Source organism: Centroberyx affinis, unplaced genomic scaffold (assembly GCF_046629955.1).
Source record: "Centroberyx affinis isolate AG114_WGS23_722 - 3 ecotype Tasmania unplaced genomic scaffold, CSIRO-AGI_Caff_v1 ptg000358l_1, whole genome shotgun sequence".
In the NCBI taxonomy this organism is placed as follows: Eukaryota; Metazoa; Chordata; class Actinopteri; order Beryciformes; family Berycidae; genus Centroberyx; species Centroberyx affinis.
The window spans coordinates 632,467-660,155 of NW_027279029.1; the positions used below are offsets into that span (position 1 = coordinate 632,467).

The 27,689-nt window shown below is 44.2% G+C and overlaps 1 protein-coding gene across 1 annotated transcript; it reads right to left on the minus strand.

The window, feature by feature from the left end:
- Positions 1-460: 460 nt before the first annotated feature.
- Positions 461-27,689, minus strand: LOC139641217 (rho guanine nucleotide exchange factor TIAM1-like). The gene is made up of 26 exons (XM_071515507.1): positions 26,763-27,689; positions 25,010-25,466; positions 24,361-24,533; positions 23,872-24,096; positions 21,481-21,666; positions 19,806-19,952; positions 19,546-19,620; positions 18,892-19,062; positions 18,355-18,459; positions 17,743-17,824; positions 17,282-17,368; positions 15,389-15,601; positions 14,416-14,516; positions 7,272-7,457; positions 6,630-6,698; positions 6,134-6,259; positions 5,891-5,999; positions 4,634-4,813; positions 4,365-4,483; positions 4,185-4,293; positions 3,930-3,988; positions 3,615-3,720; positions 3,155-3,242; positions 2,852-3,024; positions 2,135-2,235; positions 461-2,062 (listed from the first exon to the last, which is right to left on the minus strand). The coding sequence occupies exons 1-26, from the start codon at positions 27,687-27,689 to the stop codon at positions 1,706-1,708; spliced, it is 4,731 nt and encodes a 1,576-aa protein (XP_071371608.1). The 3' UTR covers positions 461-1,705.

A 27,689-nucleotide genomic window follows, 5' to 3' on the forward strand; every position in this document is an offset into this window, starting at 1 on the left:
AACAAGATATTCTTAGTGGTTTTCGGAGCTTTTCCAAGTGGGAGAGCTGGTACTAAGATATGAAAGCTAAATGTTGATCGCAGAACTCTCCTTTTACCCTTTCTCTGATCAGAGGTTTTTAGCTCTTTCACCATCACTCGCTGCCTTAATCAGCCATGACTGGCAGACATACAGAGTCTCCGAGGTCTTCTGAAGTTACAGATTTTTGCTTTTCACTTTTGCTCTGGAATTGCATTCTGTCTTTTCTGGGTTGATTTGAGGCAGGAGAAGCATCGACTAGCTGCTTGCTGCTGTCATTCTCAGACGTGTCTGAGCACATCGGGCGTTTATGGGTTTTCCTCACATCACAAAATTGTTTTGCAGCGCTGCTGTCTGCACACCTTCAGGGGTTGAGCTCTAGGATGTTGAGTAAAACCACACACAAATCACTACAGAGGAGAGCTTTGAATTATAAGTAGGAAACAACAGTATTTATTATGATATCAATACATTTTTCTATATACACACAGTAATAAAAATGCAGTCTTAGTAGCACAATGAGTTGTTTACAAGTATGACTTCTTTCACTGTTTAGACATTAGTCTTCCCCCTTGATTGCTTCAGCAAATTTGGACTTTCTCTGTGAAAAATGATTACTTGTCATGTTGGTTTGCTGATAAAATAAATTTACCGATGAATATGAATAAATAAAAAAACATTGCATTGTAATCCATTACAAGTGAACAACCTTTTTAAACACACAAGACCTTTAAAAGTAGCGGATGTGCAAGTTCTCTACAATACAGAGTGTGCACATGAAGTGTTCAGAACGAATGTCACAACGTGTTCTTTGAATGGCAATATTGAAGAGCAGTAAGGAAAGATATTTTGAGAAAATGGTTTCACAGTAAACATAAAAACATGGAACAGCAAATGCAAATTCAAGTAAAACAGGATTCTGTTAAGTTAAAACAAATTAAAATCCCCTCGCCTCTGCAAAGTGGGGGTTATTACATCATTCCGCTATTATATGTAAGAATAAGAGAACAACAAAAATAATTTCCAGGCTAAAAAGATAGCTTACAGTCTGTAAAACAAGAGATCAAAATCATATTGTACATAACCAGGAATCTGCTCCCAAAACATGTCAGTGTATATTCATGTGAAAATGTACAAGTACAGTAAACTATGCAAGACTTTACTAGACTGTCCTTTGCAATTATTTATTCTATTTCTTTAAGGACAAATTCAAATAATATACAGCCCTTAACTATGATAATATCTCTGAGTCACACAGACAAAAAATTAATGTGTTCACAATACCCAAATTTGGCAACAGCAGGCAGGACCCTAGAATGCTGCCCATATGTGCAAACCATGCCAATCAAAACAACTGATTAGATTTCATGATTGTACCATTAGTTCATCTCTCAAAGCTTGCAACTGGTCTCTATATATATATATATATATAACAGCATTTGATTTGGGATTCAGATCCCTCCCTCTGGACTCCAGTATTGCTCCACCGACGATCTTATCTGTACAAAAAGCATTCAACAAAATTGGTAAGGATATATCTTTAATAGCTGTGCGATATACGTCAATGCCCATGCATTGTTGGTGGGGATTGAGTTGGGAGTTTGCTGTTTTTTTCTTTTTACGAAGCCCATGTAAAGCCGTCTTGGGTGAGGCGCTCGCCCTCTGCCCGCACTCTTTAGCTTTGTGTTTATGTGCCGCAGTCCGGGGAGGCGTCCGACTGCTCCCTGCGTACCCAAATCTCCTCCTCCGTCTGCCTCTGGTCCTCCAGGCTCTCCCCGCTCACGTCACACCGCTTCGTAGTGTCGGCCGTCTCGCCGGCCGTCGGGGACTTTGGGTCCTCGTCCGTCTCCTCGCCCTCCAGGGACAGAGCCATGACCGGGGCCTCCAGGTCGGCCTCGGTGGACGGCCCGCTGGGCGTCTGGCAGGAGTCGTCGTCGTCGCTCAGGATGTCCGTCTCCTTCACCTCTTCCTGGTCCTCGTACTCTTCCAGATCGAACTGCTCTTCCACCCAGCGGTCCGTGTCGCCCGCTAACTCGGACTGCTGCTGTTGGTGTTGTTCCTCCTCTTCCTCCCCCCCTTGCCGCTGCTGCTTCGGTTCGGACTCCTGAGGTGAAGCGAGGTCCTGGTCGGGCTCGCCGTCAAAAACTATGTCGGTGTCTATAGTGAAACGGTTGCGCACCAGCTTCCTCCTGCCTAGAGTCCTGGTTGGAGCAGATGCTACAAAGACAAACACAGGCGGTCATGAATACATATGTAATAAGAGAAACTCATTGATAAACACTGCAGGTCTTAGTGCTCAATTCCGATTTTTTTGCTCAGATTAGATTTCTTTGTCTGACTGTTCACATTCTTTTTTAAAGTGACCTGTATCCGATATCAGTTTGAATGGACCTCCATCCTGAAACGACCCACATTCACAAATAACAACAAAAGACGTCACATCTGGACAGTCTGTCTTGGAAGCCACTGAAGTTACAGTCCATATGTCATGGAAGCCACTGAAGTTACAGTCCATATGTCCTAATCCTAACTGTTCTGAACACTGGTCAATAACAACACATCCCCTCTGGCTTTGTTTGAATGGAGGCATCTCCCCAAATACTAATTCAATTTGCAACTTCGCTGTTTCACATTTGGCTGTCCTCCATGTTTTTCCAGTCAGTAAACTGTCCAATGGAGAAGTGATGTAAAAAAAAAAGATATGCATCTGATTTGGATCACATTCTGTTCAAACTGCACTAAAAACATCAGATCTGTGTCACATAAGAGAAAAAAAATCAGAATTGGGACACTTTGAGCTGCAGTGTGAGTACAGTCACAGACTGGCCTTTACCTGCTCTATTTATGGCGGGACGGGCCCCCTTCAGGGCACAGAGGCGCTTTCCTCCGAAGGGAACATACTGCTGGTTGAGCGGTAAACTCTCCGTCTTTAAGAGTTGCCGGCGATGTTTTTCCCGCAGGATGGAATGGACAGTCTTCAGAAAGTCTTTCCTGCTCTCTGGGGAACTGAGAGGAGACAGGGAGGCGTGTTATCAGTTTGTCACTGTGAGACAGCGGCTGTCAGGATGCTGTATCAGCAGCAAGGCAAGCCTCAATCTCCAGTGAAATCCAAACCTCCGTTAGAAGAGACGCTCACCTGCAGCACAGCTGAAATATTCTCTCTGGTCTTCCCTCCGACTCCGACTTTGTGTGGACAATCTCACACACTGCAGAGCCCTCACCATCTGAAGGAGAAATTAATACTCACATGTGAACTCATGCACAAAGCACTCTGGTAAGACTCATTGGTTGATTGATTTATTTAATTTATTATGAGTAAATAAAAATTAATCAAACATGTTAAAGGACGTAGCATGTTACATTGAACCAGAGGATGGCACATGAAGTGTTACACAAAACACATGTGGTTTCCAATGTGGTCCTCGATGGAAGACAAATAACACAAAGCAGACTAACTATACAGCACATAAAAACACATAAAAAACACACAAGAAAATTAAAAAACTCTGAAATCTCTGAAATGATCACTTCTGGAAAGGAAAGAACATTACAGCATCAGTATTTTAAAATAGTACATTATCCAACCAGTAACCTACCTGCATTGGCCAAGGCTCTGACTTGAAGGGCGTCGGTTGAAATCATGTGACGGAATCGGAAAGGGTCTTTTTCTTCAGAGGTTACGGAGACGCGATGGGAGCCGCCCTTCGAAACAATTACACAGAGAAACTGTGTTAGTTTTACCATTCAAAAGTATGCTGGTGTAAGATTGCTTTTGCAGGTGACCCACTGGGCTAATTTCTGAAAGTGGCACTTGAACAGAGTGAAATCTACACTGCTGTAATGGAACATGTTACTATTTTAAATGGGATCTTTGTCACACTGAGGGTTTTCTTGCATGCGGGGGAACTCACTATTTTCTTCTTCTGTTTGGAACCGTCCTTGCACACAAAGACCACTGCTGTTTTGAACACTGAAAAGGAATGAGAAAAAAAAAAAAACAATTATGGAAGAATGCTTCAGAAGACTTGTCCAAACAAAACTTCAGTGATTCTACATGAGAGCAATAGCAGTGTTTAGTTAATATGGAAACAAAACAAACACATCAAAATTCTTCATAGTCATGCAAAATGATGTAGATTTCATGGTATTTCTTGTCCCTGACGTACCAAACGTAGCCAGCTGAGGCTCTTTCTTCCATTTCCCCAAGGAGGCAGGTGGGTTGATCCACGCCACGATGGTGTGGAGCAGCAGGTCACCCATGGACAGATCAGCAACCTGCCATATGCAACACAATTACAACACACATTATTGACAGAACAGAGGCGAGCCGACTTCCTCCAGCTTACCTCTTTCTTGTCACCACTCTGCTCAGTGATCAGCTGGTCGAACACGGCGCCAAACTCCTCGTGGATCTTCTGCATCTCGTTGATGTGGCTCGCCACCTTGTTCATGGCTTTCATGGCAACTGCACACACAGCCAGAAGACAGTTTAGACTGCGTGTATTCACACCAGTGGTCCCTTGTCAAAATGATTTCATCTTGTCAGGTCAGAGGCATTAGCTCGTCTCTGTCAGTAACAGATGTCAGAGTGGCTAGCCATGCGGCTGGGTCTCACCGTCCAGGTGGTAGTGCTCCTCACTGTCCGGGTCTGTGAGGGAGTAGAGCTCCCTCAGCAGCAGCGGGTACTTCAGCACCCTCTGGATGGGTTTGATCAGGTACGACTCCAGGGTGGACGAGTGCTGCTGCTTGGGGTTGCGCTCATCCAGGAAGGCCTTGAAATCGGCATCCGTTTTGGCTGGAAATGAGCGATGAACACTTATTGCAACACATTCAAAGATCTTCTGGATCATTCATTTATTTGTCCTTTCAACAACGGCAATAGAGATTTCTGCTCTTAACCTGGTTACTAAAGGAACCTGGTTTTGAGCCAACGCATGTAAACATCATAACTCAGAATAACCTGATAAAGCTCATACTCTGATTATGAGAAACCCGGTTAAGATGCCTGGCTTACTCCCACATTAAACAGGTTACTGTGGCATGGAAACATCTTCTGTGCAAACAGCAATTCGTCACAAACTCAGACTAGCTATTAGACTTCCTATTACTATTACTAGTGAGATCATCATTTCATTCCCCTGTATTAGAAGTAACCTACTGCTCAGTCAAAGAGTGTAGGTGGCAGCTTTTCATACTTTTTTGCAGTCGGACTGTTGTATGGGTGGGAAACCACAGATAGACAGAAATACTGTGTTAACTGGTTTATTTGTGGCAACAGGGATACTGTACCAAAGGCACATGCAAACTGCTTAAGATCTTAACTGGAGTATGGCTGATAGCTGGGTTAGTCCGTGCATGTAAACGCAGCCACTGGCAACAACGGCAAATGTGAATTGGAAAGGGTGTAGCTCGAGAACAGAAATCAGTTTGTCCTGGGGCGTCCGTGTGGCTTGAACCGGTCGAGCGTGTACCATTAAGGGCAAAATCCTAATCACAGCGGCACAGGTTTGAATCCGGCCTGCACCCTTCGCTACATGTCATTTCTTCTCTCTGCCCTGTCCTTCTCTCTGCCCTGTCTTTCTCTACTGTGATTGTCTAATAAAGTAAAAATGCCAAAACAAAAAATCTTTAGAAATCAGTTTGTCCTGCTTCAGTCCTGTGTATGTTATATATCATACAATATTACTACTTTCTTTAGCTGTGGGAGCCGCCCGCTTCAAAGAATGCAGAGGTCAAATGGACAACTGTCTGGCTGACAATCCTGCAGTGCAGATTTATGGAGCCACGCAGGATATGGCAGATGGTTGACGGATAAATACATCCTCTCCTTGGAGCTGAGGAGGAATGTTGACCTAAGTGCTGGTTTACTCACCCTTTACAAGGACCTTGGGGACTTTGGTGTGGCTGGCGCAGAAAGCACTGTAGATCTTAAAACGGTCTGCATAGTACAGGAAAGAGCCTCCCAGGGAGAAGAGGATTTTCTGCGAAAGACGGAAGAGAAGTTACTCAACCAGTGGCTCCAAGAGACTTAATGGGAGTTTTAAAGTGCCAGATGCCTTATCCTCAGTCATATCTGTTGGGTGTAGGCTATATATTTCACCAAGAGAGGGTATACCTTAAACTGATCCACTCTCTCCAGCTTCTCCAGATCTGGAACTAGTCTGGTCCCATCTTCCAGGGTCTTGAGAAACTCCACCTGGAACTCCACCATCTCAGGCAAGTTTCCAAACAGCACATCCAGCTGGGGGAGAAAGACAGCGTCAGGCTAAATAATGAAATCACTTCACTCAAATCACTTCCTCATTTCACAAAGTATTGCACTATTTCTCAATATTTTTATGCGGTACATCCAATACTAGTCCCTTGCTACAGCTAGAGGAGATGCTTAATGGAGCCATATGTCTTTCATTATAGGACGTGCGTGTAAAACATCTCTTTACTTTGAAAGCCTCTCTCTCTCTCTCTGTCTCTCTCTCCCCCTCCCTCTTCATCCCCCCTCTTGTCCTCTCTCCACACGATTATGCAACACACTTTTCACGGGAACATTTCAACAGTGTTGGCATTTAAAAGCCAACTACCCCTCAAAGGCTCCCAGGTAACATTTGCCATACCTCATCCTGAGTGAGGAAGGTCTCTTTCTGCAGCGGGGTTAAATATCTCCCAATGAGGCAGTTAAGATCCTGTAAAGACAAGAGTGATTTGTGTTTTGATTGGGGTTTGTCATGTCAACGCATGGGATGTAGACATGGAAAACATATGGATTTACATCAGGCTTAATACTGCTAACAACAAACAGTGATTAAAGTGCTATACCATGCCATCTGTCATGCAAAATATTTTTTTTTCAAGTGCTGTATGCTCCGATAAAATCAGTAGCCTAATGTCTGTTGTGAGTTCTATAATTAGCATAGATGTGTCCCCTGTAATAGGGTATAACATTTTAGGTTGCCCGGACATTATCCCATTATATTCCCCCCTTTAACCCAGTTATTCCACTGAGCCACATTTATACTGGGCAGAAAAAAAGATTAGGCAATATCTGGCCAAGGGCACAGCTGTGTCCCCCCCGCTTCCCCTGGGACACAGAGATAAATATGGATTGGTCATGCGGAATAGGAAACGTATAGGGCTAACACGACCCTGGACAGACAGAAACACAGATCGATGGATAGGCAGAAGACACACACACACACACACACACACACACACACACACAGCATCTGCCCCTCGTGCGTAAGACGAGCGATACTGACTTTGACATAGGTGCGCTCGGTCTCCACTAGTTCACAGATGACTTTGCGGAGCTTGTCGGCGTCGGAGAGCTGTCGAAGAGTGGCTGGAGGTGGGAAGGGTGAGTCCGGGCTGGGCGAAGAGGACACGCACTCAGAGGGATTCATGTCATGGAGACTGCGGCAGAAAGCAGCGACCTGCTCCGTGCTCTAAAAAAAAAATTATAATAAGCAGAAAGGGAAAAGAGAAAGAGCAGGAATAGGAGAGAAAGAAACAAAGCAGAGAGGGAAAGAAGAGAAAGAGCCGGAACAGGAGAGAGAGAAGCAGAGGGAGAATAGCTGATGAAATATGTACCTCCAACTTGAAGTCAAAGGAAGAAAGATCCAAATGTCGATTAATCAGGAGAGTAGCATCTGCTCAGATTAGCAGCACCTCTCCCTTTGATCAGCTTGCAGGTGTCACTTTCCACCTACTGTTATACATGGATTCATGAGCCTTTAAAGTAATGACTATGCAGCAAGTGAGGATGGAAAGAGGCAGAGAGGGAGCTCTGAAAAAAAATGATTTGCACTAATTTGGTCTATTTTCAGTCTGTCATAACAATGACTCTCCGCCTCCCTCTCTTTCACTCTCATCCCTCGTTTCCCTTGTGTTTTCCTCCTACTGACAGCTGGGTGGTGTAATGATTCATCTCTTTCACAGAATCAAAATATACACAAGAGTATCTGTCCACATACAGTATAGGTTGCCTTGGAGACCATCCCTGATGTGCATTAGACTATCATTTTGGACAAAAATAGACTGCACTCAGCACCAGCCTACACGCAGAACTAATACAGTTACTTTGTTCGCAACGGGCTACAGCCTCAACAGCCATAACAAGATGCTGGTATTTGATATATTTTGGCTTTTTGCCAATACTAACACAAAAGAGAAAGCAAAAACAGCAGCTCTATCCGTGACCATCAAAGCTTTACCTCAGTTTACAGTGAAATCTTTTAAAAAGAAGACAGACTCTTTCTGTCAAAACAATCTACGCGTGGCTTTACATGAGACTTAATCTCACATTAAATCACACGCAAAGCCTAAAGATTAGTGGTTAAAGTCATGGGGAGCAAACAGTTATAGCTGCATAATAGGAACCATCAACAGGTATTCACACCATGTGTACGTGACAGAGAGAAAGAGAGCTGATTGGCTGGTTATACAGGGACTTTTGTAGGACAAGGAGAGGCAATTTACCAGCGGAACCTCCGAGTTCCTCCAGGAAATATTAATACTGCCTCCCCAACACTGGAGAAAGTGGAGCATAATCATTCTGAGATTAATAATCTTCATTACGCCCCGAGCTACCGGTTTTCTAGTTTTTCGACAATCATCAACCTACACAGTAGAGAGCATCAATATAAGTGTATGTTTCTTTAAAAGACAAGATATATAACTGTGCTTACAGTATATGTATATATACACAAGCACAGTTATATATCTTGTCTGTTGACCTCATCGGGAAATGAAGAAAGTTTCATTCGATTCTATTATTGACTTAAATATGATGAAAAATAAGAAAAAAAATATTGTTTGGTTAAAAGAAAACATTAGAAATTAACATCATAAATGATCCAATCACAGACATGCATCTTCTCTTGCAGACTAGCAAGTGAAAATGCACGCTCATCACTGGAGGTATGGTTTATTATTATCCAATCACAGATACATTCATGTACAGGACACGACACCCATCTGTCCATCTTGACAATGTTCCCAAAAATATCAGGCAGCCTCCAGATCAACAGATGAACTGGGAAGAGTTGCAATGAAGGGGAGATTTTGCAAATATAATCAACACCAATGCTGTGGTGTTATGTTTTTCTAAATCGACAGTGAAACAGCTGCTGCAGTAGACATTTTTATCGACTTTGTCATTTTTGTTGAGTCAGTGAGCACTGACTAAATTGAATCTATGTGACACGACTGAAAATCTAAAGAACTAAATTTAATTGTCAAAAGACAAAGAGCAAATTTTAAAATGGTGTTGAAGTGAACACTGGACCTGCATGGAGACATTCTGTGCACCATCAGTTATGCAAATAAGCGCCGCAATAGCTTTCAAAACCACTTCAATGAAGAGAGCGACTTTAAAAAGTCAGCATGAGAAATCCTATAAAAAAAATTAATTAATTGACATCTGCTCCATAAGGCATTCCATTAAGACGTGAGGTAACACTTTACAATAAGGGTCACTAAGTTAAGGGTTAGTTAATGCTTAATAAGCATTAAATAACCTTTAATTAACAGTTAACTAATTTGTCTGGTAATCATTTACTAATGGTGTTCATGTTAACTAAGGTATTACTTTATACATTATTTAATAGTCATCTTTATAAACTATTAAATAATGTATAAATTAATACCTTAGTTAACATGAACACCATTAGTAAATTACACATTATTTAACTGTTAATTAAGGGTTAGTTAATGTTTATTAAGCATTAACTAACCCTTATTAAGCATTAACTAACCCTTAACTTAGTGACCCTTATTGTAAAGTGTTACCAGACGTGATCACAAGTCACACTGTCTTTCTCTCAGTGCAGCATTTCTGTTATTTGTTCCTGCAATAGTTAAATAATGTAATGAGATGAGCTGAGATATATTCAGTTCCAATGGGAAACTCAGGTGTTGTACGACAGCAAAGAAGTCAGAGAAGTACGACAGCAAAGAAGTCAGAGAAGCACAACCCAAACAAATCAATAGACAGAAAAAGAAGGCATGGATGGCATATTGAAAATCAAAACAACTCCCTAAACTCCCTAAAAACACCTGATGATTCTCTGCCGATGTGGTCAACTGAGATCAATCAAACTTCTTAAGATGAACAGCCACAGTCTAGTCAGAGCCTTGAATCACAATCTAGGCTGATTAACACCATGGCAGCTTTGAATGCACGGCTGAGAGAAGAAAGAGTGAGAGAGAGAGAAAATAAAAAAAATCAAAGCCTTCCCCCAGTGTGCAGACACTATTACTGCTGGTATCAAATGAAAAGAACAATGTGCAGATAAGAGAGACTGTCATGGACTGAGCTGTGAGATGCCAGAGACGAGCATTTCTCATGGCGACTGAAATATAGATTAAAAACAATGTTTCAAAGCATGAAAGCGCAGCCAATCTTCTCTGATGGGAGTAGGGGAGAAGATTGCGCGTCTTCCCCTTCTGAAACTGTGAGATAAGCCTGAGATCACAGCTTGGGGCGACCAAGAGAGAGAAAACTCTGCAACAGTCAAAGAGCCGCTCACAACAATCGGCGGGGCAGTTGGTCAAAAGTCACAAAGAGTCCAAGTCCTCTGAGGGGGGGGGGGATCGATCCTCTTGAAACTCAGCTCCTACATGCAGCGTTTAACTTTGGCGTCCTATGGAGCGCCACAGTGATTAATGGGACACTTCTGCTATGTGGCGGTGAGTCACAGCTTCCTGTTGTCTGTCCTCGCAGCCAAGAGGAAGCGTGAGTCAAGCGCTGAGAAGGAAAAGGTGTTTACTCTTAACCGGAATAAGACGACAACAGCTATATCAGAAATAGAAAAGAAAAACTAGAGTCTCACCAGATGAAGCATGTCATACACGGACTCTGAGGAGCGTTTGCTGTGCCTGCTCCGCTTCAGGACGGACATGGCCGGGCGCAGGTGGACAGTCAGAAACAAAAGTGTCACGGAGAGAGAGAGAGAGAGACTCCAGCCTCGGCAAAGTGTCACTTCTGCACTGCGCCTCTCCAAAACATTACTAGACCCTTTCTCTTCCTTCTCTTTTCTCTTTATAAAAAAAAAAGATAAATATATATATAAATATACAAAAAAGGAGAAGGTGCTGTGGCGGTCGTGATGAAGGATGAGAGCCAAGCGAAGCTGCTCAGCCTCCTCCTCTCCGCCCACCAGCACTTACAGCCTTCCAACTCCCCTCCTTCGCCTTCAGAATCTGCTGTAGTACTCTGTCACTAATATTCTGCTGTTTTCCCCCCTCTCTCTCTCTTTCTCTCACTCGCTCTCTCCCTCCCTCCCTCTCTCTCTCTCTCTTCTACAGACTGGCTAAACTCAGGCACAGTGTGTGCGAGTGTGAAGATCTGGCCAACTCCTGCAGCATTTGCAAGCGAGCCTTTAGTAATCCTTCCAGACCAGAGAGAGACAGCATGGGGACGAAAAAAGGAGCAGGAGATGAAGGAGTCTCCTCTTCAAGGTTGCGGTGGAGCAGGATTGGCTGTGCGAGCCACACCGCAGTGGAATATAAATGCAGGATTTCAGGAATGGGGGGAGAGTGATGGGGGAGAGGGGAACTGCAAGGGAGCCGGCTGCAGGAAAACAATTGGTACGGGGGAGCTTTTGCAGCAAGAAAATGGATGCAGGGGGATAATTTTAGGCATGTGTGTCAGCCTTAACACAATGTATAAGGACATAAGGGTTCAAATCCCTTCAACAGACCGGTTCAGGACGGTTCCCCTGATATGTTCACTAGCCCAGAAAATGTCCTGACAGCTAACAGCAGGCCCTTGTCCACATTCACCTTTAAAATCAAAATCCACCCTTGGATACTCTTACTCTTATATAGCATGAATCTGTGATATGCAATGCACTCTAGTTAATTTGCGATGAAGTGCTATAATTTACTTTTCCGATGCATCCACTTTCCCTCAACCTGCCTCGTCTACTTCTACCTCAGTTACCGATTTCCTACATTTCCCAGAATCCCTTGTGACAACCCTCAGAGACTGGAAATAGAAAAATATACAGCACCAATCAACAAAAAAGAGCCCAGAAATCCAATTCCTGTTTTCTAACAGTGTAAAAGTGATTTTGGATGGATTTTTCCTTTAAAAATCCATTAAGTAAGATGTTTTCTGTCCCATATTACAAAAGGACCATAACAGTTCTATAGGGGTTTGACAGTGTTTTATTGATCAATACCAATGACTCAGTGATTATTTTACCAGGTGCTCAGATTTCTGCCTTTCAAAACTCACTTTCCAGCCTGTATCTCTCCTTTGCAACCAAAACTCTCTGCCCTGTTGTTGTTGCAATTCCTTGGCTTCCAATAGAGATCGATAAAACTCATAGATTACCTATTGCCCCTTTTAAGGCGGGCACAATGAGGTGAGCCAGTGCAGGCACATACACTCAGGATACAGTTGGGTTTACTTCCACTTGGTGCTCAGATCTCTCTTCTAGATCCTTTCTACCACCAAGCCTTTTTCAAACTAAAATAAGTTTGAGGCATGTTTTAACTGAAATTTCAAACATGACATTTCAATCATCACCAGCAGTAGGTATATTTGTAGTCGCAAGAACTTCACAGGACAAAACAATAGCCTCCAAGGTGTACATTGGGAGCTCCTAGGGTGTACTAGGGGGGCATTTGTCATCACACTGCCAAAACGTGGATCAGTTAGCAAACTCCATTATCATTTTTGCACCGTTATTAGAGCCGGTAGTGCAAATCCAGTCATTATCACATTTCATTTTCAGAAAGACTTTAATCTTCACTCATCTCTGAGCTTTGATGTTTTTAACGTGCTAACCCTCTTCAGCTGATTCATCAAATGCTTTCAACGCCACACAAAACAGAAAGTATCCCTATGACTTAATGATTCATTTTTCAGACACATCACCTCAGAAAGAGAGGCGCGACAATCAGCATGAAAAACTGAAAATCTGAAGAAGACAAAAGGCACAAATTAACTAGATTAACCGGATTAAACCACACCACCAAAACCTTCACTGTGATGGAGTATTACATTGTTGTTTTTTTTTCTTTATTTTGACCATAACCGCAATATAATTATTCATTACGCAATCAATTAACTGGAATTTGGTACATTATTTGAGTAATTACTATCCTTTAAGTAAGGGAAGCGTAATGATTGGATTTAAGGGAGAAAATTAAGCCAAAACATTAGTCATGTGACCAGTTCACAATCTGAAGGGGAAAGTCTGTGATATTGGGAGTGAATCCACGGATCCTCCACTGATCCCTGACTTCCAGTCGGCACAATGAGAAAGTACAAAGGTATTAGTGCTTTTATAATAAAATACACCAATCTTCAAGAAGATATCCATCCTGTACCATTTCATGAGCAAGAAGCCAGTGGTCCTGCGAAGGCTGACTTCACAGACTGTCAGTCTGCTGGTTGCCGTAAGGAGAAGATGCCGCTGCTTTAATCTCATTTAGAGGTTGTTTTTTCTCCGAGGCGCTCTTTACACAGCTTAAGAAGAATTTGTCATCTTGTTAGCCATGGCACTGGGGGATCTGCTTTACTTCAATAGAAAAAGCCATGTAGCATTTTAGTTTCACTCAACTCCTATTTTGTCATGAGTTTTTCCATTTGTCCTGTTTGGTTGTCCCGGCCACTCCTGCTCTGTATTTTAATTGCAAATAAATTCTGTTAATTTATTTTCTGCAGAGTTAATATGAATACGCCTCCATTAAACGATCTTAATCACCATACATAATCAAGCAATTAGAATGCAAGCTTAATCAAAGAGGCGTCCTCCTCTTAGCTCTTACATTCATAGTGAATAATTTGCCTTGCCTCTAGTCAATGCTGTAGCCTGTCATACAAATACATGGAATACATTTCATTCAGCAATGTATTAGCGTACACAGGGGTTGCCAAAACTGACTTTATAAGGTGTGTGAATCTTCCAAGAAAAAGGAAAGTGTGGTAACAGGTACCGATAGTCTACTACTGTATAATCATTCAGCTTTGCAATTCAAATGCATTGTGATCAGCCATTTTGCGGCATCATTTTGAAACTAAACGCAGTTAAAACTGAAGTGGGTCATGGTGAAAGGCGGAGAAGATGCTGACACAGATTTATAGCGAGGAGGTGGGGGTTAGCAACTGGATAATGTAAATATGGACGCTGCTCCGCTTTCATAAACAAGACTGAACGAGCCAGTGGCAGATGGTGGAAAGTGGCACAGCAAACTGTTCTTAAGTGCTCTCTTTATAATAACAGAGAGCCGAGGAGGATGCTGCAAAGGACAAGGACAAGGGCAGGAAACGAGGAGAGGAGCCATCAGACGTTTTCCTAGAGGCCGATGATATACTATAGCGCACAGTGTGAGACTGAATCAAAACTCCTCTAACAAGAAAGATGTAATGAAATCACAATCAGCTCTTACCTTTCTGCATTCGTCAGCCTCACTGAAGAGCTCAGAGTCATCGTCCAGGCTGTCTCCTGAGCTCTCCAGCAGCAGTCCCACTCCGTCGTCCAGGATTTCCTCTGCACCACCACCAAAAAAAAAAAAAAAAAAAATACAGACAAGCCATAATGAGCTTTTCCTCCAGCCAAATCTCACCATCATCCTCTAATCTAATGGCTTTCTAGGGCTGTTGTCTTCTGAGAGAGGCCCAATTAATACCTCAAAGAAACCGTATGTGATTTATTTCACAAAATTTCACTGTGTGCCCTTTTGAAGCGGGGCATTTACAATGGAGAAATTTTGAGATGAACAAAGATGAACGAAACATTAAGTCTCTTTCACAGGCACTTCAAGGCGCACAACAGAAAAAAAAACCAAGTGAGAATGGCAAGCATGTCATTCTGGCCTCGTCATTTCAGTTACAAATCTAGAGCATCTGAAAAAGGCTCATATATGAAACTTAAGGCTGCACTGGGTGAGGTTTTTATGTACAACTACACCTGTCTTATCGACCTAAATCACAAAGTGGGGCTGCGACAGAGAAGAGCGTCCCATCCTCTAATTGAGACCCTGTGGATTCGCCCTATATGCCGAAATAAAATTCTGGTGTCAGGAATGGACGCCGGTGAGAAATCTTCTCTATGCACAGAAAGTGAAAAACAGAAGATTAAAAAAAAAACGTCTCAGGCTCGGTTGGTAAACATGAGCGTGCTGTGTGCAGTTTACCGACTCCACCTTAGGTGATTTCTAGGTATTGAATTTCTGATTTTTCAGTTTGACGTGCTGAAAAAACAAATCATCCACCTTATTTAAATGGCCTGTATTTGCCTGTAAGACTGTATTTGCTTGGAGATCGTTCATCTCCTCTCAATCCAACAGGGAGAATTTTACTGCAACAAGCCCAGCAGGCACCGCTTCCCCCCCCCCCCCCCCCCCGTTTCCCCTCCCTCACCTTGGCTCTGGGAGAAGATGTCAGTGTAGAGGTCTTCCTCTGCGTCCGAGCGGCGCGGCGGCAGGTAGCAGAGCAGACGGCGGTCCACGGACGGCAGCGTGTTGACGGTCAGGGCCAGCGAGGCTTGGGAGAACGCCGCCTTCATGTCGGAGAAGTTGAGGCTGTGCGAGTCCTTTCCGTTCAGCTGGAGTATTTCATCGCCCGCGTTTAGACCTGCATAGCGGAACGCCATCAGTTACAATTCAATTTAGCGTCTGTCACTGCCCTCCGCGCCAAATAGTCTTAACAGTTTCTACTTCCCCCTTAATACGCGAGACTGTAAGAGACTGTAATAATAATCGATCTCATTTTCAGCTTAGATTAACTGACCATTTTAAAGCTAATTAAGATGATGAGAGCATGCGAGAGCGGAAAAATCGCAATAAAGTTAAAGGAAAATTCCACCTTTGGATACTATTACACCGTTATATATCATCAATTTGTAATGTTCAATGGATTCCAGGAGTTAGTTTGTGATGAAGTGTTATAATTTACTTTTTTGGTGTACTCACTTTCCCTCAACCTGCCTCATCTACTTCTTCTAATTTGGTTAGTGATTTCCTGCATTTTCCAGAATGCCTTTCGACAACCCCCGGAGAACGGGCGTGAACTTGTTGCATTCAGCTGTGGGTTATAACTACAGGGGGAGAGAGTGATAGTGATAGCATTGTAAGAGCAAGAGAGCAAGTTGAGAAAAAGCATCGCAGCATTTACTCAAAATGCAACATGTCTTGTGGCTGCATTGCATTCTGGTCTATTGAGGCTACTGTCAGTGGAGAAATTGGTCTCTCTGCCTCTTCTACGATGGATTTCTCTCGGTATGATTCCTGAATGTCTGTGCAAAATGGTGAGTGTAGAAAGAAGCCCTCGCTCTTTGGTTCTGAAGGGCTGAAACCTAAATGTTTACCGTTTCAGATGGATGAACATGTTTTTGCTATCACACCCCACTGTAGCTGGTCTGGAAATATAAATGTGATATGATGTTTGTGTAGGTTTGGCCAGCTATCCACGGGAATAAGAAAAATACACCACCGAACAACAAAATGAGCCTAGAAATACAAAGTACATCACCAACAGCTATTTTTTTAAGCGTTTAAAATGTTTTAGGGTAGATTTTCTTCCTTGAAGTCTCTTACAGCAGATGCGTCATGTCTCCACATATGCTTTGGAATAACAATAATAATCCTGTCTGCTCATATATGGAGGGGCGTTCAGATTCATCTTCCATCTTTTCTATTCTCTTTCAGACTCATAAGCATGACCCACTTCTCTATGCCCTGTGAAATGTCAGCCGCCGAGACAGAGCAGGTTTCCCTCCCCACAGGCTAGCACGGGCTCAGCCTGCAGCAACACCGTCTACTGCACCGCCAACACTACATGTGAGCCGTCTGAACGCAATGCAACGTCAACTACCTCATGAGATCTCTGTATTATTCAACCGGGAGTCTTAAGCTGCGCTGCATGTGCACCAACACCGAGTCCGTTTCAGGGAGGTGGAACACTGAATAGCCTCCTCGACAAAGCCCACTGAGAGCGAGCGTGGTTAAGATTATAGTAATCAGCGTCCTTGAGGACTGCTGCGTTCCCCAAGACCCATTCTACTGCTGAATAAACATGCACCGACGCATTTGTAAAGAGAAACAACAACACCATGTATTGACCTCCACATGAAAAGAAGACACATTTTTCAAATCGTATGAAAAGGCTCGCTCTTAAGAGACAGAATGGAAAACGGCTGATGGAAGTAATCCCAGAATCTTTTTCCCGGGCCGCATCTCATGGATTCTATCAGTTCACAGACACAGACTGAGCTGTGCTTGGAGTTCATTTGATTGGAAATGAAGGGTAATGAACCTTTGGCGAAGGCTAATCCGCCCGCCTTCACATCGGTGATGTAGAGCTGCTGCACTCCGTCCTCCTCCACCACCGAAATGGAGAAACCTGGAGGAGGAAAGGAGGAGAGGCAGAGAGACGAGAGAGAGGGGAGGAGAGGGAGAGAGAACGAGAGAGAGCGCGAGAGAGAGAGAGAGAGAGAGAGAGAGAGAGAGAGAGAGAGAGGACTCTTACATAAAGGCATCAGAGGTATTTTTGCAACACTTATGGGAATGTATCTAAGAAAATGCAGGTCAGGTTAAAGTCGAAAGAATAACAATAATTAACCTCAAAACAACAGCAGTGCAACAAATGAAAACTTTGACATCGTCTTCATTGCCGCTTCTTAACGGAAAAGTCAATTATCTGAACGTGAAAACCCGTATGATATTGTAATCATCAATTCTTACAGAAAAACAAGATATCATTTGAATTGATCGTACCGTAACCAATCATGCAGGATTCGTCACGGTCAAACTGGATGACTTTTGTTATTTTGGAACAGAGCTCAATTTCTTTGTAAAGCTGTGGAGGAGAGAAAAAAAATGAAGTTATTATATAAATCATGCAACAATGGCCTACTTTATTCATATTCTGGTGGGCGGGTTATTGACAGCATGGAAAGAGAGCGTTTATTTTCTGTATTCTAAGACTGCACAGCTCCAGGATAGTCATTATGCAGGATAGTCTATGACGCGTCTGACTACATGATGCAAATACACAAGTCATTACAGATGTTTTTTTTATTATATTAAAGCTCTGCATGGATAGATTTATGTTTTGGCGCGTGATGCAAGGCCATTCTCTGGTGAAAACATATGGAATTGAATGGATAAAAATACAAACTTATTAATAATTCACAACACATGATGCTGTTTTGTCCTGCGGTTCTCTGCGTCTTGTGATTCCTCACACATGCCCATGCTATTACTTGCACACGAAATCTGTCTTTGAGCTCGTAAAAACCCCACACGTCCGCACGAGTGCTTGTAAACTTAAAAGTGGACCGAGAGGGAGAGATAAGATAATCTTCAAGCGGCCGTTTCGAAACGTACCAAGTCGCACACATCCTCCTCCGGTTTGGGTATGTAGAATTGCACTTGGTTTTCGATGAGGAATTTGAGTCGCAGATAGTGCTTGGTGGGATCGAGCTGGTGAGCCTGTGGGAATCGGGGCAAAAGACAGAGGATTGGTAATTTGAGACCATAAACTTCACAGCGGATCAACATAAACTCATTTTTGGCTGATGAAAATGAAGATCAACAAACAACATGTTACAGACTGCGAGATTAAATCAGACTATTCAGCGCTTAACCCTGCAACATAGCCTCGAAACAGTTTCGACAAGACATTCAATCCTTCCAAAACAAAAAACTCAGACAATTCTTTCTTAGTCATTTGACACTGCAAGTTGAAAGAATTTGATATTTTAAGGATGATGATGTTCCAGCCTGTCATATAACAGGCATTATATATCCAGTTAAATGATCTTGTAATTAGTCCTCTGCATATATAAGTAGATTTGTCATATAAACATTAGTGGAGTGAAATGTGAGCCACGGGTCGGGTCAGGTCATGTGAGGCGGGACTACCTTGCAGATGGTTTCCAGGACACACAGTGCCGACTCCCCAGGCTGGATGATGGTTAGTACCGGCTGGTCATTTGGCAAACACACCCATGAAGGGGTGAGGTGGTCTGGGACCCAGATGTCACTTTCTGTGCTGGGCCGCGGAAGGCTTTTCACAGTTCCCTCATCACTTCTCTTGGAACAGAAAGACATAAAAAAGGCTTATTCAGCCTGGAATCTCAGGATAGATTCATTTTTACTATATAAAAACTTTTTACTGCATAGTTAGGATTGATTAAAATGGGTAATAATTCCACTGTTGTGATTTAATCACTTCCCTGAGGTAGTTCTCTACTGCTACCCCGCGGCTAAACGACTGCCATCGATACATCAACAGCCCACTTGCAATGCATTTTCCAAGGAGTATAGCTCATTATTCTACGTTTGCTTTAGAGGAGTGAAAGAAGCATTGGCAGCGACCTCTAATGTACATCCATATCCATCATGGTTGTAACCTCTGGGTCTCTGCTCTGCTGCTTACTCATTATTCAAGGATGACTAATATTTAATTGACATCAACGCTGGCCAGAGATTTAGTTGAATAAATTCCAACTATTTTTGACCTACACCTCAGCGTCAACTTGGTGCAAACTGTGAGAATGAATGATGCCTCCTTACCATGTGCTCCTTGGCAGGATCAACATATATGCCATCTACAGGCTTTTTCACTGGCTCCTCGCCATCAGCAAAGACCTGCAGGAAAAAGAGAAGGAGAAGTGGTCATTACTCACATGGAAACTTGGAGGAAAAAGTCTAAAGGAGCAGGCAAGAGTATAAATACAAAAAAGAAAGAAAAAAAATCTTAGTGTCGTCGAGGGAATTCTGTTCATTTGTTCAAATCACAGTCAGTTTATTTGAGAAGGGAGTTCCTTGCAGACCTGGTTGATACTGGGGTGGGCTTTTGTCTTTTTCTTTGAGGTAGTGTCCAGACCCCAGAGGGAGGAGAACCTGCTCTTGCGCTTGCTGGAGGAGCGGGACATGGCCTGTGTGCGCCGCCTCACGCCGCTCTCTGTGCGAGCTGCCACCTGCAACACCAAAACGGCTCAATCAGCGCTCAAATGGACCGAATGTGACACAGAGGACACATCTGTTAGACCTCATTACACATTACATTACGCAAAACTATGGAGGCAGCTATTAATCAAGTCAAATTATATTTATATGGCACATTTCATACAGCAATATAAACTAAAGTGCTTTACAAACATGGTTAACAACAGTTGAGGGCCATGAAATAGAAAGCCAACAACAAAAACAACATAACTAGCATTGTTAAGGGACACAAGAACAGGAGAAGTAACGCTTATAAAGTGTAAAACGTATAAACGTATCTTCAACATGTCTGTATGTATGAAATATGTTGATCAAGAGGCGTTTTGCCTCTAGCAAGGCCGTCATTGTAAATAAGATTTTCCTCTTAATCGACTTGCCTGGTTAAATCAAATAAAAAATGTTCACGCAGGCCTCTGTGCAATAAATTGTTAAGATATAGATATAGAGCTTTCATGTCCATTTCACACATAGGCATCACAAACATGCAGATTTTTACACAACATGGCATTTCTAGGCTAGTCCATCTGTGGAAAACCAGGAGTAAAATGTCTTTAAAATATGCAGAATTAGGCAATGAAATAGCACTGTAAATGGACGAGGAAAGTGTCAGACCATTCTCTTCACATCAAGTACGCTCTAAAGTGAACCTCGGCACCCTCATTCTGTCTCCTTTTTTTGTTCCATCAACCTTTCTCAGCCCTTTTGGACATAGTGCTGATGCAGGTATTCAAGGGAGTGGAGATGAGCAAATTAGAGAGAAGAGGAGCGAAAAGAGAAAGAGACGAAGAGAAACAGAGAGCTGATGGAAAGTGTCTCTTTTGTCAAGCATCCCATCCTGCTATCTAGCTGCTCAAACACCCACTTGCTCCGCGGAGCTGCGTAGGCGGTGAGAAAATAAAGGACCTTACTGATCTGCCAACACTTCTCCAAAAATAATCAAATAAATGTTATCTTGTGCTACCAAGTCTTTTAGTGCTCTGGAGTACAAATCCATCACCTCAGTGCTGCTGCGGGAGGCCAACTGAACCGAAACCCTCCCAAACAGGCGGCCCGGGCGAGGCCCGCGCTCCAAAATAGCACTCATCATGTGGAACCTGGTTTGACATCTCGCTTTTCAGTTTCTGAAATCAATTGCCCTGCCAGGAGAGACACCACCTGCGTCCACTGATTCCAAGATGTAACTGGAGAAAAATGCTTCCATCTCCCTCAAAATACAAGTAAATAACTTGGAATATAAATAAATGGGCAGCAGGATCGTGGTTAAAGAGACCGTCTTCTAACTGAAGGAGGAGTTGAAGTAAACTTGAGCGAGACTCTGAACCCCTAACTAGCCGCTGAATGTGAGTTTCACTAGATAAGAGCATCAGCTAAATGCATGAATATATAAATGTAAATAAACCCAAGATGTCATACACAGCAGCATAGCAGGACACCGTTAAGTAAAACCAGAATAATTGAGGGCATTTAACAGAAATGAAGAAACAAAGAGGGGATAGTTACCAGCGCATGGAAGGAAGAGACAGAGAATATGCCCAGTCGGCCCATGGCCAGCTTGGTGGGGCGGGAGGCGAAGGCCAGGAGGCGCTTGGGGTTGGGCAGCTCTCCTCCCTGCAGGCTGGCCAGGTAGCACCTGAAGCGGAAGAGATCCATGTGAAACTGCTCCAGGTTCTGCTCCCACAAGAAGATCTGCAGGGACGAGAAGGACATAACAACACTTCCAGTTAACTGCTCGTCTTAAAAAAATGCTTGAGCAGACGCAGCAGGGTTGCTAAAGCTGATATCACAGGATTGGGTGAATGCAACTCTCTCCCCAACAATGCCTTTTGTTTGCGACCCTCGGGCTAAGATGGAGCCTTCCCTCTGTTCCCCAGGAGCCCTATGTCACCAGCTTGCTCAAACTGTTGCCAACCTGCACTCTGTGCCTAATGGCTTGGTGTTTACAGGGGCAGTAGAGCAGGACATTGTGATTATTCATCGGGGCGTCCCCCTCCCAGTCACGGTCCTGCACTGGTCTTTGGAAGAGGCAGCTAGCGCCATGGCGGAGGGCTCTGTATCACTGCCAAGTAGCCCAGAGACGACAGAGAAACAATACTGCACATTCCACTGGCAGATAGAGGCTGGGAGCGTTTCAGCTTTCTAAGGAGCAGGCCTATTTCCATTCAGCTCGGCACAATGTGAAACCTGACACTGCCAAACGGCCCGCTCCAACCAGGCACTACCTAACTGACGGGACAAAGGCCATTTGATCTCGCTTTTCTGTAAACAGACCTATTAAAGACAATATGAGCTTTGCAATTAATTGAGAGAATGGCAGGCTGATCGACTGGTGCCAAACTGCACGGCAGCTTCAAAAACACAACAAGCAATCTGGACAGCAAGAGGTGTGTAGCATCAGCAGCCCCTAGCGGGTGAAGCCTCTAGAGACGCTAAGTGAAGTCCTGTTACTTAATCACAGTCCCTCTCCTCTCTGCTGCCCATCTCTGCATCATGCTTCTTGCACGACAACTTAAAAGATGCTGATATTGAAATCCCCACCTATATGTTACACCTGTGATAAGGAGATTAACTAAGTTGTGCTCACACAGCCAGAGTCGAGGTGCTGCCTCTAAAAATGCTGCATCACTCGCTCAGTAGAAAAAGACTCTATTGCATTAAAAACATTATGTTTCAGCCATGATGGCCTTCATCAGATCAATACCTGCATGCCTGTGATAAGGAGACAATAAATAATGCAATGCTTGTTATTGTTACTACAATAGTTGTGGACATATATGAAAAAAAGGAGTATTGTAACTAGTTTGCTCCTTCATATGGTCATGTGACCTGACCAGTGACGCTCCTATTCTTTACAGTTTTATTTCTACAGACGCTGGTCTCTAAACAGTCTAAGAGACAGGAAGACCAACGATAAGAGGGAGAAAGTGAGAACAGGGTTCCCACCGTCCGTGGCCCTGATGTAAAATTCCATGACTTTTCGTGACTTTGCATAACTAGGTCAAAATACTTCCATGACCTAAAAATGTCATTCATCGTTCCTGGTTTGTTAATGTGTTTCAGCTCAGAAAACTTCTAAATGGGTAAATAGGCTGGTTTCCACTACTGTTTGGACTGATGTTGAGAGAAACAGCTGAAAACCATCATCTAATGCAATCATCTCGTCCTGAAATCTGTGATGATGACGTTAGATGACGGCTTTTTGCGATGACAATGACGAGTAAATATTCTGTCCCATGACGACATTTCAGTCACTGTTATTTCATTCTGGTATTGACGAATACACGACGAAACGAAAAAACACTGCAGCAGATGCTTTTCCACGTTTTTCCGCTTATTTTACTATATTGTAGCGATACCATTAAGAATTATCTCCTTGGCGTCTGTGTTTGGTATATTGATAAAGGTAAAGTTCCTGGTTAGTCAGATCTACAGTATAGCATGGTCACATGATGTTTTATTACCTTGAATGATTAAATTTAATGTTATGTTAATTATTTTCCACAAAAAATGACTTTCATTAAAGTGTTGAGTTCAAAGACATAAAGAGTCAAATGTTTAAATGTTACAAATGTAATCTACACTAAAAAGTGGTGCTAAAATCTTACAGAATTTAAAGGCTATTTTCAAAAGACTAAGACTATTACATTTAAAAATGCTGTGAAAATTAACACTGAATGCAATGAATGTGTGAAACAAGTTGTAAAAATATTTCTGGTATAAATATTAAATCTCCTGATATTCCCTCACTTTCCCTGTCTGGAATACAACCCACACAGTTCCACAATATTCCCCAAATTCTCTGAACAGTGGGAACCGTGTGAGAGACAGAAGGCAGGAGAGAAAGGACGAAGTGAGAGACAAAATGAAAGTGAGAAAGGAGTGGAAAAACCCTACCTGATCCAGGATGGTCTTCCTCTTCTTGGTGTCGGTGACAGCAGACAGCTGCATGTCTCCCATCTTCTTCATCTTCTCGTCCATGTCGATCTTCTGCTCCAGCTTCTTGATCTCGGCGCGGAGCAGCCGCACCGTGTCGTCTCTGTGGTGCTGCCGGGCCACAGCGGCGGCACAAGCCGAGTGGATGGCTGTGATCCAGTTTTCCAGCTCTGTCTGGCTGCAGGTCTGCGTGGGGAAGGGAGGGCAGAGGGTTCAGAGGTCAAACAAGACAAGACCAGCTGCTTTTTTCCTGGCTTAGTGGAGACATTTATTGAGTCGCTCCATTGCAAATAAAAAAGTATACAAAATCAGGATTTAAAAAGACCATAAAATGAAATAAAATGAATATATAGACCAAGGTCATGCTTTCCCTGCGGGGCATTTTCACTATTTCACAGACAGGATGATGAAAACCGAAGACGAACGGGTGAAATTTAAACATTCTCTTACCTGGAACAGAAAAGCGTCTCCCAGGGAGTTGCTGAGACAGAACACAAAATCCTTTTTGGGATGCTCTGGGACGGCCTGGACAATACTGTTCTCTGCCCAGATGGCATGCTTGGGAATACTGTTGTGGTCGATCCCTGAACGGCCATCGGTCTCATAGAAGAAAAGAGTGCAACCTGAGAAACCAAAACAATGAAAAAATATTTAAATGTTGGTCTTGACAGGATAAAGGCTTGCTTGTCCCAGTCTCTAGGAAATTATAACAATGATAATCATGATAATAGAAAGTCAGATTTGTTTAAGCAATTTAATTCTGCTCTCAAGTGGCCAACATTAAGAAGTGCAGCATGGCTGAATTATCAAGGGGGGAAGCATCATCAGCACTGATTTGATTTCAGGTCCAGTCAAGTGGCATAAGAATTGATAATGAGGTTTATCTCATGCTTGAATTAAACCTTGCTTTATTGAGCACTGTGGAGTAAATTAGATTGTATCTCCTTAGATTTTTTTTACCTCCTCAAAAGGCATATGGTTCAACAAAAAACTATACATCCAACAAATGAAAGCCCTACTTATTGTGTTGATTGTGCTGTTGAGGTATGGAATAAAGCAACAATGTAAATGTTATGGACAGATCCGGGGCACAACAAACCTTTCAGGGAAACCCAGTAACTCTTCCACTTGCGTCTGGTGGCCGACTCCACTTTCTTGTTCTTCTTATGGACGAGGAAGTTCTTGACGGCGAGCCGGCCGGCCTTGCGTACGGTCCCCTGGGCAACGCTGAGCAGCGGGTCGGACTGGTAGGCGGAGCTCATGGTGCTCTGCTCGTCACTCAGAGCCGACCCCGCCTCCTCCAGGCTCTCCGTCTGGCAGGAGCTCATCTCCAGCTCCTGCCGGAAGTTCTCGTACACGCCCTGCACGCACTCGCTCGCCCCGCCGCCGCTGCTGCTGCCGCTGTCGCTGCCGGCGAACATGCTCCGGCCGGCCGCCGAGCACACGGAGAAGGAGGCCGACATGGTCTTGTAGCGTCTGGACTGGTGCTCCGCCTCCGCCGTCACCCCGTCGATGCCGCTGTCCTCATACTCGCTGCCTTCCCCGGCCGTGACGTCCTGCATCACGGCGAAAACACAAGACAGGTGAGGCGGCACGGCGACCCCGGCTTCTTCTTCGGGACAAAACATTTCACAGACATTTCTACAAACAAAAGTCCTACCTCGAGTGAAGACCACACCGTCTCTGTAGACATACAGGATAGAGCTGCACTTGTAAAGCAAACATGTTTTGAAGACTGTGCCTACTGTGGCCTACACAGAGGGTCCATGGGTTGATTAATCCTGAGGTTCTGCTTAAAATCATTTACTCATAGAAAAGCTTCTGCTGTTACACAAGTGCACCCGGCCCTAGCTGTGGCACCGCAGGGTCTGCCCTCGCCTACCCACATGGCCCAAAGGCTCCTGAGAGATGAAGGGGGTAACGCCGAACCCGGTATCTCCATCTGGGTCACGTGACCAAATCATGCGCTCCAGAGCTCCATTCACCCGCGCTAACGGTGCCCCACAGTGACGGGGCCACCACACACGTTTTACTGTTACACTCTTCCACAGGCCTCCCCTCATTATCATGACAAAAGGCTGAGGCATTTCAAACGGGGAGTGACTTTAAGCTCTCCCCCCCCGTCATTGCAGACTGCCTCTCCCAAGGAAAACAACAGATCCATCAGGAAACAACACGTCGCTCCCCTGGCACAAGCAGGCATGCATTCTTTTTACCCTTAATCTGTTTCTGGAGCTTATTATCTGCCTGGTGAATGCAGAAGAGGAAAGGCTCAGACACAATGGGGGGAAAAAATGAATGAGGAGAGCCGTCTTTGGAGATAGTCTTATTGAAGGTGATGCAACTCGACTACATTAAGATTCTGGGCAGCTTTTCATACTCCATCCAGTAAAATTCGGTAGTTTTCTGCAAAGACGACAAAAGAACTGTGACACAGCTTGAGCATTTCAGGTCCCAGCTAACTTGGAGAATATCAAACTGGCGTGCAAACACTGTTTACATATTCATGGCATTAATACACAGGAGGAAATACCCCCATTTTAATTTGTTCTGTTTTCCGTAAAATATGCCACATTTCACAGAAAATGATCACAGCCGAGTTAGCGGCGTAAAAGCTAACTAGAATGTGAAGTAATGTATAGTTTTCTAGAATGTGTTTGGCTGTATGTATCGTATAATTCCTTGAATGTATTGGGCTGCCAATTTTGTCTTTGCCATTTACCCCTTTCCATCATTGGAAATAAGCTTACCAGCTTTTATTGTGTTATCCTTGACAATTTCTGAAAACTCTACATGCTCTGGTTTCTTTTAACAGTCTAATAAATCAAATCAGAAGTGACTGTGCTTCCTACCTGTATAGTCTGCGCCCTCCTGCCCTGCATGCTGGCACACATGGCAGCCTGGTGACTGCTCAGGCCTTCAGACAGGCAGTGGGAGCGCCGGCAGGGAAGGGTGTAGGCGCCGTAGGTGTTCCCGTCCTCCTCCGACGGGGAGAGCATCTTATCGTCCTCGCCCTCCCTGATGGCCCTGTTGGCGTCGTGCCACTTGGCGTAGCGGCTGTGGGGCTGCCTGCGGGCCGGGCTCTTCTGGCTGTACAGCTCGTCCAGGGAGTTCGCCCGGTCGGCGGACTCCAGCACCTCCAGTCCCTGGGGGCTGGACTGCAGGTGGCCGTCGCAGTTGGTAAAGTCCCTCTCGTTGGCGGCGTCTATGATCTCCTCTGTGCTGGTCAGGTGCTCCTGGCTGAGGTCGGACAGCGAGAACTCCAGGCTGTCCTCGCGCCACATGTCAGCGGACTTGGACCTCTTCTTCTTGAAGCTGACGGTCTCCCTGGGACCGTCCCGGGTCTTCTGGAGGTAGGTTACCTCGCCTGTGTACACGCCTCTGTCCTGCGCTTGCTGGGCGGCGGGGCCCGGTAGAGATATACGCACGGTGTCCATGTGCACCGAGGGGTTGGCCAGGTCATTGTGGAAGGACACGGGCCGCAGGTTCATGGCCACGCGGTCCACCCATATGGGGCTGCCAAAGTCAGAGAGGACATTTGTCTCGTTGAAGGGCTCCAGGCCGTTGTCGGCCAGCGACTGCGGGATGCTGGGGGTGCTGCTGGAGCGGGTGCTTGTCTCAGAATTCCTGTGCTCTATTTTCCCTGACGAAGCATGGCGAGATCGCCTGGACTGCTTGTTGGAGATGCGGAGAGAACGAGACATGTGCTTGCGTGACAAATGGCCACGTTCATTACCGTAGAGGGCATGGTCCCCGTTCTGGCTCTCCACATTTCCCAT